At 41.1% G+C, this 16,845-nt stretch overlaps 1 protein-coding gene across 1 annotated transcript in view; it reads right to left on the bottom strand.

Annotated features, from left to right (window-relative positions):
• Positions 1-16,845, bottom strand: part of ipo11 (importin 11) — a 196,512-nt gene that overhangs the window by 100,560 nt on the left and 79,107 nt on the right. Inside the window, exons 17-20 of the mRNA XM_083785031.1 lie at positions 16,689-16,722; positions 16,025-16,065; positions 15,715-15,831; positions 9,616-9,729 (exon numbers count right to left, since the gene is read on the bottom strand). Of these exons, the coding sequence (XP_083641157.1) occupies positions 9,616-9,729; positions 15,715-15,831; positions 16,025-16,065; positions 16,689-16,722 (306 nt within the window). The remainder of the gene's footprint in view (positions 1-9,615; positions 9,730-15,714; positions 15,832-16,024; positions 16,066-16,688; positions 16,723-16,845) is intronic.

Here is a 16,845-nt window from a genome sequence, read left to right as displayed (position 1 = left end):
TTCATCTTCCCCCATCCTCCCCTATATATATATATATATATATATATACACACCGGTATATATACAGTATATACACACACCGTATATCTAGGTGTGCCCCGAGATTTTTAGGCTATGAAAAGTGTGCCCTGGGACAAAAAATGTTGAGAAACACTGCTCCAACGCACCTACCCTTTTTCACACCGCCCCCAGGCAGGCATCTGAAACAATTCCCCACAATGAACATAATTTGCTGTTCATATATTCATAACGGGTAAGGACTAGTAATAATTAAATAAAAAAATAAAAATAAAAATTCTTTTTTTTTGCAACTGAATGGCTGACAAATGGAAATTAAATGTTTACATAGTATGTGATGCATGCATACACTTTCCTTAATGATTATATCTGGTTTCAGTATTCATTTATGATATATTTTCTCTATTATTAAGGTTATTTTTGCAGTAAGTTTGTATTGGTGGTAACATTTGTTCGGTGTTCTTTATATGATAATATGTAGCATCCTTCTGTAACACTTGTTTTGAAGGACTGTATCCTGCGCTGTGTCCAGATTTATTAATTCCTTTACACCATCACTGAGCTCAAGATGGTGTAAAGGGATCAATACATCTTCAAGCTTTAACTATTTTTGGATTCTGACCTCAGCCCAGCACCTAATGTTTAGTGAGTGGATGTATTGTGTGTGCTTTGTTTGCTACTGTTACGGGCCTACAGTACAGGGCTATTTGGAGGCATGAGCTGTTCTGGTCTGCCTTTGTGGGGACTGTCGTGGAAGTTTAGAGATAAACATTGTAAGAATACTCCAAGTGTTTTATGACGTCACTGCCCATGTGGTGAATGCCTTGTGGCTATGTTGGGGGTTGTCGTGTGGGAGAAGAGAAGAGCTATAAAAGCTGTCGTTGGTTGTCAATCTGGGTGCCAGACTGGGTTTTCCATACATGGGGTTGGTTCATGTAAGTCTTGTCTCCTTGCTCGAGTAAAATCTCTATACTCTATAACTCCGAATTCTTGTGTTGCCTCATTATTCATTGTTGTGATTTGGTTTTGAGCATATGTCCACAGATTCCAGTACAATTTGGAGGTGTCCCATCGAGATGTGCTGTGCTTGGCGGGTCGGCCCGGTGGGGTAAAGTTCTGTCTTTCGGCTGGGCCGGCGTCGCGCAAGTGAGTATATGGGTCTGTTTGGATGTTCAGAAAATGAGGTATTGCTTTTATTCAGAGTTTTAAAGTATAGTGATGAAGTTGGTTGTGATCACAATTGTTTTTTTTGGATGGCCTATATTAAAGAGGGAAACTGTGAAGTTTTGCCTTTCATATGTACATATGAGAGATGGGGGAACAGTGTTTGGTTGGTTGAATGACTCAAGACATGAGGTCTGACGAATGGTAGGGAATAAAGTAGTCTATTCAACAAACCATTCATTAAGTTGCCTGCTGTCTAATAGGGGGACAAGAGATCCTGCCTAGGGTATCCTGTTGTTTTAAGAAACAACGAAATTGGCTAGCCAGCGTGTGAATGTAGGCCTACGGTGTTTGTGTTTGAGTGTGTTTGCCTATCTGCCTGTGTGTGTGTGAGTATGGGTGAGGCAAGGTGTCAGTATGACAGGGAGAGAAAATGTGGAAATGGGAGATTCTTAATGATCTAAAATGGAGATACATAATTCTCGAGTCGAGAAAACGGAAATAGTTCCATAATATGGATGAAAGTAAGGATGTGAAACGAAGGAGAGTGTGAGAGTGGTATGGTTTCATTTCTCATCTTGGTATATTGTATCTATTTTAGATATTGTTACTGTGTAGTTTGTGGAGTTAAGTACATCGGAATGAAATAGTGCGCCTATCGTAGTTAAATCTATGAACTACATTTTATATGTGGGGGCAAAGTAATTTTGATGGACGGAAACACCTCATTTGAGCGGTTGAATGTCTGTGTTAGGACTGTTTATTTTCCTCCTCCTATATGGCTCCCTGCAAGGGGAGTTGTCATAAAGTTTAAGAGCAGCCTGTTTTCTGGAAATAAGTGGCGTGTTGTATGAGTAAATTTAGGAGGTAGACGAGCCTAAAGTGAAGATAGATCATAAAGATGAGAAATGGGAAAAGCATAGGAAGTTGTGCTAAAACACATACTGTATATCTGAAGAGGGATCAAATGTGTATATGTATGATGAGGAAAAATAGGTATTTGTATTTCTTTGGAGTGAAAATATCTGACCACATTGTGACATGTGAACCCAGCCGTTGCTCACTGTTTGAGACACCATGGTGCGACATGTTTAGGCAGATAGCTGTCGGAGGAGCTTTAATCTACAGATTTCCTTAAGCATGTAGTGGCCATTGTTTTTAATAGTTAAATGCGTTGTGGACATTGTCTGTGTCAGAATGTGGAGCTAAAAGTAATTTAGGAAAATAGTAACCACGATAGCTTCGTCTATTAAACTTCACTACGTAATTATAGTGTGGGGTTAAACCTTCATGAAAATGGTAGCTATAATCACTATTGTTGAAATAGTGTATTGCCTCATTCTGATCAGCTCATGGTCTAACATTCTTATTAATTGGTAAAATTGCATGTCCCCGAGCAGTAAAATGGAGCATTCTCCCTGGTGTAGTTTGAGTAAAATAGAACACATAGCCTATATTTTAAGGAACTTGTTAGGACAGTGAATAGTGAAGTACGATTCTAAGATGATACATTTGATAGTGCATGCTGGAAAGAGTATAAAGATAGCGGTTCTACAAGCATGTTGTTTGAAATGTAGTCAGAGTAGTAATGAAAAGGTGAGAAGTAGTGTTGATGCTAGCCTGGGGTCATGCTGTGAGATAATTACCCCCTGTAATTAGTTTATTGTTTATTTGCTCTTCCGAGTCTCCTCAGGCTCTGTGTGACGGCTCATGTTATATGAAGCCATTTGTCATAGATGTCATTTATAGAAATTGACCAAAGCTAGGTGGTTCCCTATTATGAATGTAAAGGATTACTTCCCAGGATAGTTACTTTTGTAAACTGTCATTTGTTATTAGGAATGTTAAAATATGCTGGAAGCAATTACCGTAGTCAAGAACAAGGGTTTACAGTGAGATTATAGGGAGTATGTAAGTAGCCTTGCTGAAGCCATGAGGGTCACAGGGCAGGAGCCTAACCCCTACACCCCTGGTCATGACGCTAGTGTGTCATAATAATAAAGTAATAATAGTAAAACGTTATTTGTATAGCACCTTTCATGACATCAAATGCAGCTCAAAGTGCTTTACAGAACAATGAAGAATAAAATAAAAGCAAAGCGTAAAAGGAAAGCAAGGCAACGACATTAAAAAGCAAGCAGTAATGCAATACAGTGAGGACATGAATAAAAAAAAATATAAGATCACTTAAAGGCAATGTTGTAGAAGTGGGTTTTGAGCTGAGCTTTAAAAATGTCTACAGAGGCTGCCTGACAGGCAAAGCGAGCAGGCCAGCAGTGGAAGACCTTAGCGGGCGGTTTGGAACATATTTAGGCAAGCAGTCATGTAGGTAGGAAGGTGCGAGACCATTGAGGACTTGATAGACAAGTAAAAGAATTTTAAAATCAATCCTAAAAACAACCGGGAGCCAGTGCAGTGATGCCAAAACTGGAGTAATATGTTCTCACATCTTAGTTCTAGTTAAAACTCTGGCTGCCGCATTTTGGACAAGTTGTAATCTGTCAGTTGTTTTCTTAGGCAGTCCTGGAAAAGTGCATTGCAGTAATCAAGCCGAGAGAAAACAAAGGCGTGGATGAGCGTTTTTTGCATCGTCCAAGGACACATAGGCTCTGATTCGTGCAATATTTCTAAGGTGAAAAAAGGCAAGCTTGGTAACATGATTAATGTGTGAATTAAAATTCAATTCGGAATCAAGGCCCCACCGATAGAGTCCGCAAGTAAGGGGAAAAGTTAGTTTTGTGGTATTTGAGCCAGAGACCTGATCATGTACGTATGTGCACGTAAAAGAGAAAAATGAAGAAGTTGCCCGAACACTGTGTATACATCTGGCTGATACAGGAGATTGCATTTATCAAGGATAACAAGGCTAACAACTAGTCACTGATTGGCAAATAAGAATGTTGTGAAGATGATTGATTTGGTGACATCTATTTGGAAATTCAGAGAGCTAAAGTCTTAAATCCAGAGCGATTTACATTAGGTAAGAACAAAGAATATGGCAATTAGATCACATACATGGAATATGATTGTTAGGGATATAGCAGCTGTAATTGTGATCATTTAAAATATAGTAATTTGCAGTTATGCAAAAGGTATGCATCTGTCAGAGTAAGCCTGCTCTGGACCTGTTACCATGGAGAGGGAGAGATACAGGCTACAAACCGCTTACTTGATTTTTCAGATCACACTGTGGGAGGTGTGATCGTTGCACTGAACTTTGAGACACTGATTGACACTGAACTGTACTGAAACACACTGTGTGAAGGGTTTGGGCACCCTATGCAACTGGCAAAGGATGGGTTCAAATGCAAGGCAGAGCTGACTTCTGCGACAACAATGGAGGATATGTTTTCGACATCTGATTTTGTGAGACCTTGGGAACTATGGCTGTGTTCTCTCTCCACGTCATCTGCTGATTTTGTGGCTAGCAGGAACTGTGTTTACTCTCTCTGTGGTGATGGTGAGAGGTGTGGGAAGAATGACAGATGCATATTGATAAAATAGTAAGGAGGGGTTGTCAATTATGGCTGCTATGAAAGGAAATGGGTGGTTGGTCTGGTAAACTTTAAAATGGTTGTGCTCAAGATCTGACATTATTTTGACCTTATTGTGACTTGGTCAAGGATAGGGAGAACAGCTGGCCTAGTGCTATTTAGAATGTTTATGACATAACGACGGTCAGGGCAACAAACCCCATGTACTTCTGTACACAGAATTTACTGCAGGTTATTTCCATGGGCTGAATGTAAGGACATAATATGATCAGGTGCTCAGAGGTTCGGATACCGAAAATACTAATGTAAATTAGTGGAGTTTAATAGTACAGTATTAGATAAAATTATAGATCATTATGTAGTAATATACTCATTCAAATAAGAATACTGCAGTCGTATAGGTCATGCAACAGTGTAAAATCAGTCAAATCTCTACATTGTATTGTAGTACAGTGAGTGCAGGCATAGTTTTGTTTAAAAACCAATTGATTTGAAATAGTATTTGTAATGATTGAAACTATGTAGTTCTTGTTCAGGACCATTGAATTTGAGGTGAGATTCAATTTAATGTAAGTACAAGTAAAAGTACAGCGGAACGTAAGAGCAACTGTGAGCTGTGCAGTCGTCATTTAAATAAGTAAATAGCAGGGAGAAGAAGAAGACACTGACATCATCATAGATGTCATTTATAGAGTAACTTTGAGTAGCTATTTTCATCAGGGCAAGAAATAATAGTGATTCAATTACTGTAATAGTGATTCAATTACTGCTATTGATGTATTGGCTGGCTGCGTGAGTTAAATTTAAGACTGAGAAATGTATTGGCTGCATGAGTAAAATTAAGACTGAGAATGATAACCTGTTTAACAAGCTGGAGTTGCTTGGGCTTATTAAAAGTTATGTGTTATACATTGTTCAATTATCTAAAGGTCCAGTAAGGGGCTGTACACTGATGGTGGAATGGAACCGGAGATAGGAGTTGTTGTACATTCTAGAATATAAGTACTATATGTTGTATTTACAAGATATTATTCATAGGAGTCATACAGACTAATGTGAGTGAGTCCGCAGTTCTGGTTCAGGGGACGCCCTGAAATAGACAAAGTATTTAAATACAATGTGTTTCCTGTATAAATGTATGAATGTTCTGATCCAGGTTTCTTTTTAGGTTCAAGGTGGAGGCGGTCCAGATTCATATGTTTATGGAGTGATTTACTAATGAAATGACTAATCTTTGCATGTGTGTGCATGTGCGCCGAAATTGGTTATCTCGCTGTGTTTACAGAGGAGAAGTATCATTGGGTTTTGGAAATCAAATCTGTGAGTATTACGTGAGTAAAATGCAACATATTGATGTTCAGAATGTTTTACTGTAGTTATACAATTTATAGTGTTGAACAGCGGTATTGTTTGAATTATGCCATACTAGTGAGACATGAGAATGTATTTTTAGGCAGTAGTTATACAAATGCGTGTAGAGACGTTGGAAGGTGGTGGACTGACAGTAAATGAGATGGTTATAGTGTCAGCTGGTAGTCAGCTGTGAGACCCCCTAGGGTTTAATTGCACCCCACCGTTTCCACAGGCTGAATAAGTAAAGGTGTTACTTACACCTTCTGTAAGTAAGGAATCAACAGTCTATAAAGTAACAGCTGACTGGTATATATATATGTGTCCATGTTAAAAGTATTATCATATTCCCGTCATATTACAAAGTGTTGAGTCCACCGTCAACACTCTAGATAGACTAGATAGAGTAGGGCTTTTAAAAAAATTGGTTTGTAGTATGTTTTTTCCAGCTCCATATGATCCTATGAAGACGACAACATGAATGATGATGATGATGAATGATGATGATGATGATGATGATGTGCGATCATGTCTGCTACTATGACACTGAGGGTCCTAAATGAGAGTGCTGTTAGCACTCTGAACTCTGAATCCGGCGATCATGTGCGGTCATGTGCCCCAGGAATGTCACCTGTGGGGTGACAATTTCTGGTCTTTTGAGAAGCCGGGACGTGTGCTGTTCTGTTGAAAATGGCCAATCTGCAAATTCGCAACATGTCTGGGCCCTGCACATTGTGAAAGAACTAAAAAGACTTGGCTTGCTCCTCAAAGTGGGCTGATGGACAATTCTGAATGGACACACTATGGTGCTGAGATGTTTTCTTGGGTCCAATGTCGGCAACGGTTATTGTATGTTTAATTTGGCGTTGCCTTATTTGTTTGTTGTTATAAAACCATTGTGTCACTGTATATTGATTTATGTTTGTGCCTGAATACCTGTGTATTCTGATGTGTTTTGTTGTGTATACTATGTTGTGGATTTTATGTTTTTATCATGTCGTAAGCCATGTGGTGGTCGTTTTCTCTTATGAGATAGGCCGGTGTAGGAATTTTCCCAGAACGTTACGAGATAATGTTGTATGAAAAGGGGTTTTTCGCCTGCCCGTACGATATGAGTGAGTGTTTATTTTGTGTTCCAGGTTTTTGCCTGCATCTGCAATGTACTGATAAAATGGTGTTTATGAGTTTTTAAATGTTTAAAAGTGGGGTAATGTCGTGGAAGTTTAGAGATAAACATTGTAAGAATACTCCAAGTGTTTTATGACGTCACTGCCCATGTGGTGAATGCCTTGTGGCTATGTTGGGGGTTGTCGTGTGGGAGAAGAGAAGAGCTATAAAAGCTGTCGTTGGTTGTCAATCTGGGTGCCAGACTGGGTTTTCCATACATGGGGTTGGTTCATGTAAGTCTTGTCTCCTTGCTCGAGTAAAATCTCTATACTCTATAACTCCGAATTCTTGTGTTGCCTCATTATTCATTGTTGTGATTTGGTTTTGAGCATATGTCCACAGATTCCAGTACAGGACTTACAAGCACACTTATGGTACAGACAAACCCTGTCTGTACTTTAAAGTTTGATGACCAATTGATTTTACTCAAAATGCACTCTTCCAATAGAATAAAACATGTCCATGCTTGGTTATTTCATGCCTCTTCAGTCATACAATGTCACTGCCTCCCAGATGTGTGCTCCCCTATAATCTTCTCAAAAGTGGCATGTCTACATCAATGAGCTTTCCAAGATGTCCTGCTGTGGATGTTATGCAGGTTCTGTATGCGGGGGTCAACACCTTCCTGCAGCCCAAGGGGGTCCTGGGTATTTTCTCTTTGTGTGACGATTAGTGGAAAACCAGAGCTATGTCGGTCCCAGAAAATTATAGTAATTGTTTTCATATTTATTTCCAAATGTGACAAATCCCACATGCTGCTGGCAAGAGCATGCATTATTCCCATTGCAATGCAGATATGAACAGAGAGAGAGAGAGAGAGAGAGAGAGAGAGAGAGAGAGAGAGAGAGAGAGAGCGACAGACAGAGAGTGGGGAGGTGGCCTTGTACCTTATGAATATATACGTATGTGATGCAAAGAAACACACTTTCAACACAACTGCTATAAGACTGTAATGCAATCTAATCCAATACTTTTCAACCCACGGATAGTGTTTGCATGTGGTACAATAATATTATGTGTGAGGAATAAAGAAATACAGAGACATCAAGGAAATGCCTACCTACAGTACACATCCTGAGGCAGCAAACCCTGGTGCATGGCAATTAATTCGATTGAATGACAAAAATGCATATACATGAAAATATGTCCTGTCAACAGGATACAAATGCACAACAAACGAGCTTATTTCCATTGTGGCCCTTTGAAATTGTGGTCCTTTGAAATGCTAATAATGTGATTTATGCAGAATTGTTGACTGTGGTTCATGCTATTTAGTCTTAGATTTTTTTTTAGAGGAGAGTCTCAGCAACATTTGATAGGACACACATAACACTTCCAGCCAGATCGACTGTGCAGAGCCACAACCTGCGAGCTTCAATCGATTTGAACAACAAACACATTAATTGCCTCCACCAGGCCGAAGGCATGGGGAGAATGTATGTTTTGCACCCTGTCCGTACATCAGTCTGTGTGTGTCCATCCGTCCGTCTGTGTACAGCTAATCAATGGGACGGTTGGCCCGGTCGCTGCCAAACTGTGCACACATAGTCCCCGGATGCCAATTCCAAACCTCTGCCTTACATTTTCAAGAACAGCCTGTTATAGCACCACCATGAGGCCGACTTTTGCAAAACTATTTATTTTTTTAAATATATTACTATGCACATTCCCACTGGCGCTATACCGGGCTGATTTGTGTTTTACCTATACCTGCACTGATCAGTGTAAAACTTTGTATGCACTCCCTAGAGAGGCCAAGGAAAACCCTTTGCCCTGAATTCTTCACATCTGGCTTTTATTGCACCATCAAGAGGCTGACTCATGTAAAACACATTTTTTATATTACTAAGTCATGTCATCGACACTGATCTATTTGATTTTTCATATTCCATCCTGATTGGCTACAATTTATATCTAAAGTTTGCACGATTGGCCCGTTTAGAACAAAATGACGCAAATCATGAATGCAGCGTCCAATTGCGGCAAAACTGTGCACGCACATTCCCACAAGGCTGAGGAAGAAATGCCCCTTCACCCATTTAACATTGTAACTATTATAGCGCCACCAGAAGGGGGGGGGGGGAACAACAATTTATATTACTTCTACACATTTTGTCCAGGAGACCTGTGCTCCGAGGAGCACTTTTTCTAGTTGTGTCTGCGATGTTTGACCCAGTGCAGTGTAATAAACGCCCTGTGAGAGAAAAAAGATGAGGGCTCATGAATACCATTGACCTGCACATCAGAGGTGTGACAGCAATGTCTCTCTGCACGCACGAGTATGTGTTTGTATCATGTACAGTACAAGGACGTGTCAGACTGGCTGGCTGGCTGTCCATCTGTGCTTTGTATGTGTTGTTTGTCTCTGTATGTGTTGTTTGTCTCTGTATGTTGTTGGCATGTGTGCATTTGAATGCCATACCTGCACCAAGTGGATGAGTGTAGTGAGTATGGCACATCTCAGCATGTTGTGTTCTTCAGACTGCTTCCAAAGCAGAGGCAGGTACTGAACCAGGCAGCCCACGTATGGCCGGATCTGAAATATGGAATAACACAAAATGATGAGTAATAGTAAGGCGATGCCCGTTGGGAAAAATGCCCAGTGGGAATTATACTGGTTTGATTATGTTGTATGATGTTCAATCATAACACTCCGGTTATGCAATGCCCGTTTGCGAGAGTACCTAGTTCAGTAACCATCGAAGACCTGTCTATGACAACAGACTGTGACAGACCGATTCAGAACAACTTGGAACCCCCCATTTTTTTAGCGCTGCCTCTGCTCCATTACGCAGCTATGTGTGTCCCTATGTATCAGGGGTTTTCAACCGGTGGGAGTAACAAAACAGACAAAAACAAAATAGGTACAAAAAACCGAAGCAATAATCAATAAAAACTAGATTCTGTTTATTTTGTCTAATTTTTTTACCTAATCTAAAAGGTCAGTATGGATTTAAAAATGTAGGTCATGTTATCAGCCAACCATCTTTTTAATGTGCATTTAAAGTTATCGAAGGAACTGATCAGCTTAAGGCTGGAAGGCAAGTAATTCCACTGAACTGCTGCAGAATATAGGAATTAGGAAAGATGCTTTTCCCATATTGCTGTAAAAATGTCAGGGTTTAAAATCAGTAGGGCTACCTCTGGTGTAGTAGTGCCTGTGGGTATCACTAACGTATGTCTGTCTGTCTGTCTGTCTGTCTGTCTGAGCAAGGACAGCTGAAACACCTCAGCAATACCACTGGATGTTGAGCCATGTCAGACATACACACACACACACACACACACACACACACACACACACACCCCCACAAGGGTGGAGGGCTTGTACAGTGCAGTAAAGTACAGTACAGTACAAATTAGTTTTTGCATGGTGCTAAGGAACAGCAAAGTGGGTCCCTATGTCTCCATGTCCACTTGAGTACGGAACATTATGAGTAGTAGAGTAAAACACAGTACGAGTAGTACAGTACAGTGCACGTAGTACAGTACAGTATTAGTACAGTACGAGTAATACAGTACGTATAGTAGTGGCGCGCTACGAGCTTGTAGCTCACAGCGCGCACTAAGAGCTTGTAGGTCTGGTATTTTTGAAAAATCAAAGAACGACTGAAATAGAAACATAGCTTTTGCAGAAAACTGTCAGGATGCAGAAGACATTTTTAGAATCCGATCTCAGGTCAAAATGGGTTGAACAAATGCAAAGTTAAATGACGTTGGATAGCTGATGCGGAGCCAAACATTTGTTTACTTTCGCAGTTTTCATATTTAAATATTATGATAAAAGGCTACACCGTGCATCAGTTTGTGCCATCAGCTTGAGCTCCGCACACCAGAGGATCACTTGTGCAATTGCGCTGGATGGGAAAGGGATGCTTTTGCACACCTACAGGCGACAGGTGCGTAGGAGAGGGTACGATGCCAGACAATGAAAAAGGAACAAACACCCGCACACTGTATTCAAATGCAGTGAACCAACTATAATAGGGAAACGGCAACGTTTCGGCATTCATTAATGAGTCAAAAAAATAATGACTTGTCGACTGTCACGAGTCATTGAGCTCGATTCAGAGTCAAGCTGGAGTCGTTGAGGGGCGAGTCTGAGTCTGAGTCGAGTCTCATTTGTGGCGACTCGAGTGGGAGTGTTACGGACCGCTGTCCTTATTATTAGTATTGTTGTTATTGTGTTTAGTTAATTTGGGAATAATTGTGATGAGTTGGAAATGTTGGTGGCCTGTGTTATATTGTTTCTCTTTTGTGTTCTCTAAGGTCATGAATGGAGGTGAATGGAGAATGTAGAGAATGGGTGTGGTGCTGATGACTTGACTGGTCAATTGAAAGCAGGTGGCTGCAATCATGACAGGTCCTACCTGGACCTACCCCTTATTCCTCATTGGTTCCCAGCAGCTGGGTAATGGCCCTGCTGTCTATAAATGTGCTCAGTCTGTCCTGACTGCTGTGAGGACGACAGCTAATTCTGCAGCGGAGACTCCATCCCTCTTGTCCTCCACCCATGTTGCCTTTTTATTTTGTTTGCTTTGCTATTCTGTTTCTTAGTTAGTCTGTCTTCAGTTCCTTTGAGTAAGTTCTATTTTGTTGTCCCAGTGTCATGTCAGTTATGAGTTAAGTAACCTTTAGTATTTGCTCTTATTTTTGATCGTCAGTTATTTCTTGTACTTTCGTATTCCCCATGTAATGTGAATCCCTGCTTTACCATCCCGTAGGGGTGTTTGATAGTTTAGTTTGAATCCCATTTACTGTATTTTGTTAGTTAGTGTAGTGAGGTTAGTAACTGTATTTTTGTTTGTTAGGGACTTTAGTTAGGGGTAATTTTTCTTTTCTTAGATAGTAAGTTTTTCTTCAATGTAACAAACACCCTGAAGCCATTATTTCTTTGAACAAACAAAGAACTGACAAGTTTTTGTCTCTGTCAAAAGAGAAAAAAGGAGAGTAATAAACAAATCATCTTTTGTGAAAGCTGTCTCCTCATTATTATGTCACCTCCCCTTACCCTAGACAGGGGGTCGTAACAGGGAGTCTTTAACTTGAGTCGAAATCTCTGCAATACACACGCCAAGTGGACCAGTCAGACGATCCTCGAGTTTTCACACACACACACACACACACACACACACACACACACACACACACACACACACACACACACACACGGTTACATGATGGCTGATCATTCCGAATAAATACTTCCGAAAAAAATACTTCGGAGGTAATGTTTCTTGCTACGAGTTTACATGGGAAATGGTCATTCCGAATGAGTATTTACATGGAGATGTGATATATGTGACATGTGTGATGTGATCATGTGAAACTATGCCATCTGTTGGCCACATAAAATATAGGCAGTTCATTCAGTATGTGAGACATACTGCATGTCTCACCAATACAAACATCCAACGATACTTTTAAATCCCATTACTTCATTCCGCAGCAGCTTTGGGGCTGGGAAGGCTTCTGATTGGATAGGCGCGGGCATATATGTTTACGTCTTTACGTTCTTTTCACCCACTGCGGGTCCCCTTTTCCGCTGGGAAGGTGATCATCTCGTTTGTACTAAAAGTCTGATTAGGCAGCACACTGATTATTATTGTATCAAGGGTCGCTCGTTATTTTTGAGAGAGAGAGAGAGAGAGGAGAGAGAGAGAGAGAGAGACTGTTGAACACACACATACACACACACACACAAAGCAGTAAACAGAGATATGGGGGACATCGCATTTATCAACTTTTCTGATGCGGCTCACAAGGCTATTATGGATTTCTTTGTGCTTCATCTTTGCACAATGCACGTACATTGTGTAAAAGGCAAGAGCTGATCTACAGGCTGACAACGTGTCCCATCTGTGGTCTTGTACATCGCATAATGTTATCTGCACGACAACATCGTGCGACGAAAGATAATCCAGGCTTGAACCCATAGACAGAGTTATTGAACTTGTGGCAGGCAGCCGCATCCATCTATGACCGCATCATCATCATGGCATTAAATATATTCCGGGCGTATACTTCTGTATACCAGAGAATAAAGTGGGTGTTTAATACTAGATTGATTGCAGCTGCCCATCAATGCAAACTGCGCAAGCCGTTGTGTTTCATGACGTTTAGGTTGCACTTGGAAAGTTGGAATAGGCAAGTTATATAAAAGTTTAATGGGATAGGATAGATATATGGACATTATAGCGTATTCTTGGAACTGTGTGTGTGTGTGTGTGTGTGTGTGTGTGTGTGTGTGTGTGTGATCATTGATCAGCGGGCTGATCAATGAAGTGCAAGGGCTCTTGTCACGGTGTGACAAGAGCCCTTGCACTGTGAAGAAGCAGCTGATCCTGTTATCTGCCGTTATTTGCACTTTGGTACAGTAGGTGTAGGTGATGGATAGGCCTTTCTATCATTCCCCTCCCTCTGCTACTCAGGTGGAAGAGACAGTGGATGTCTTCTAACCACCTCAAGCTGAACCAAGACAAGACTGAGCTTCTCTTCTTCCCAGCTCAGTCCTGCCCCACGCGGGAGCCGACTATTTTCGTAGACAACGCCTTGGTAAGGAATGTCCCAACAGCCAGGAACCTTGGTGTTGTCCTGGACAGTCAGCTCTCGTTCAAAGCACACATTACAGGCCCAGGCCGTAGCGTAACGGTCTGGGCACCGGACTGGTGATCCAGTCGCCGTGTGCCGCGGGTTCGACTCCCGGACCCGACACGGCCTTTACCGCATGTCATCCCCCCATCTCTCTCCCGTTTCCTGTCAGCCTACTTTCTGTCCCTTAAAAAATCAATAAAAGGCGTAAGCCGCAAAAAAATATCTTAAAAAAAAAAAAAGCACACATTACAGCTGTCAATCGATCCTGTAAGTTTACACTCTATAACATACGACGAATTAGACCATTCCTCACCCAGGAGTCAGCCCAGCTCCTTATCCAGACATCATGTCAAAACTTGACAATTGTAACTCCATCCTTACTGGCCTACCGGTATGGACACTTAAGTCTCTCCAAATGATCCAAAATGCAACCGCTCACTTGGTCTTCAACGAGCCAAAATTCTCACATGTCACTCCCCCTTCTCCACTCCCTGCATTGGCTCCCGGAGTACAGAACTCTGATGCTGGCATTCAAAGCAACCAAAGGTACGGCACCGCCATATCTTGCAAGTCTGATCGCACCTTACAAACCCTAGCGAGCGCTCAGATCAGCCGACGCAGGGAAGCTGCAAGTACCATCGCTAAAAACGTTCCACACGTCCCAAACTCTTCTCCCTTCTGGCTCCAAAACTATGGAATGCACTTCCCATTGCAATCAGAACTACAGATTCACTCCCAGTCTTCCGCCGCAGTCTGAAAACACACCTCTTCAGACTCCATCTTAGCCCATAGCACTTTCCATAGTACTTGCCCTAGCCTCGACCTCCTACAGGCGCATGCAAAGGCTCAACTTATGTAACTTCGACAGCATTCGACTATGTAGACTTAGATTACAGTTTATGTAGACTTATAGCATTTTATGTAAACATAGTATATACAGTATAAACAGTATATGCATAGTTTCATTTTATAGATATTCCACTGTTCCGTTCTTAGTTTACATTCATGATAACTACTTTGTGTATATGATGTATTGCCATGCTTTTTGTTCTTGCTTAATGTAAATCGCTCTGGATTAAGAGCGTCTACTAAATGCCTAAATTGTAAATTGTGTGTGTCTGCAACCGAAGTGAAGAAAGTGACAGCATGGAAGTTGCAAATATTTTTTAAGTTTTAAACCAGCAGCTGTAAATGTTAAATTAATCAAGATTAATCACACAGCATATTAAAAGAAGGAAATAAATCGAATAATACTTTTCTGCCAACATCTTCAGCTATGCACTAGGCCTTTATCGCACCACATTCTGTCTGCTGTTGCCTCACGTCCTCATATATATATATGAGCTCCAAACATCCAGGTTTGTTATGTCGATGATTTGTATGTACTCTATGGACCGCCTGTGTGTCTGGAATAAGTTTGAATTGAATTGGTCAAATTGGTCAAATTGATAAGAAATGAAATAAAATAGTTGGCTGTTGAGTTAATTGGATGCAGTTGAGAAGAAACATGGACACAATAGCATTGCTAGGGCTGAGAGAGGAATTGCGTCACAATAAATGAGAGCAGACATCACAGCCATGGTTGGCAGTGATGATTGATACGAAATTAAATAAAATAGTTGGCTGTTGAGTTAATTGGATGCAGGTGAGAAGAAACATGGACACAATGGCATTGCTAGGGCCGAGAGAGGAATTGCGTCACAATAAATGAGAGCAGACATCACAGCCATGGTTTGGGCCATCAGGGGCTAGTACACTGTGACCGATGTTGTGAACTGGTTAATGTGTTCTCCGCAAGTGCAGTTGTATCAACCCAGACTTATCTAAAACAATTATTTTAGATCTGACTTCACCTCAAAGGACTGGCTGTTATATAAAATTAAAAGTATAGGTGTTTTCCGGGGCATGATGGGTGCAGGTCTCTCACCTGAATGTTGACTCTCTCGATGACACAGGAGATGACATGCAGCACCTGCATCTTGGTGTCACACTCAGTCACCTGCTGCAGCAGCTGGAACAGCAGCCCGAAGATAGATTCTAGGTACTGCACACAGCCAAACAAAGGGGGTTAAGTTAGACGGTGGGTGGGAGCGTAAGGGTGTGCGTGTGCAAGTAGTAGGATGAAATGAAACTTGAAGTAAAATATATATGTGAAGATAATCATAATTCCTTCTTTCATTTCATGAGTCGTCATGCATAATGCCTCTATTGTTGCCATGACCGATATGTGTACTCACCGGTAGGAATTGTTCCGTCCTGAACTCAAAGTCATCCACTGGTGAGTGTTGTTAAGGACAATGTAAAACTGAGAGTAAGGTGAACAGCACAGAGTAAGTTACTGTCAAGGACACCCAAATTGTCATACATTAGCCCGCGGACCCCTTTCTGAAAATTTGTTGTGCCATTGACCCCCAGAAGAGACACGGTGTGAGCTTGTATATCTGGTATTTTTGAATAGCCAGAATCTAAAATCACACAGATGCTTTCCCGATTTTAACAGGCTAAATAGTATTACTGGGGTGGAGAGGATAATGAGTTAAACGCACATCTGTGCAAATGTTACAAGTTTGTTTTTGGCTCATTGCACTCAGGACTCTAGTCTATTCAGGAGTCTTGAATAGACCCCTGAATAGATCAACACAATCCAGGTGTAGGCAGAGGCAAGGAAGCAACCAGGTGCTCAGGAGATGTGCAGGTATACAAAATATGAAAATAGTAAAAAGGTGCTCCTGGGATCAATCGGGATAACACAACTATAGGCGTGTCAGTCGCTGCCTGTCAGAAAATGGCAATGGCAAAATAATGCATATGTAATTTAAAATAAATTAAGAAGACAGGCATCGATACAACAAAATGTCCTATTTAAAGTTCACACAAACACATTAGATATTGCAAGGATATTGAGCTTAAGGGTTGTGGCTGTCTCAATCCGAACCTATGAAAAGAAGAGAAAAACATACAGTCCATGGAAAAGCACAATGCAAGCTTATGGCAATATGTACACTTAAGCTGACTTGAACATTAAAACAGTGAAGAGGAGAAAATATTTGTGCTTCGT

The sequence above is a fragment of the Protomyctophum parallelum genome (assembly GCF_964188405.1).
Source record: "Protomyctophum parallelum genome assembly, chromosome: 15".
In the NCBI taxonomy this organism is placed as follows: domain Eukaryota; kingdom Metazoa; phylum Chordata; class Actinopteri; order Myctophiformes; family Myctophidae; genus Protomyctophum; species Protomyctophum parallelum.
The sequence above is the reverse complement of the archived record's forward strand: the minus strand, read 5'-3'. Positions and strand labels throughout refer to the sequence as shown.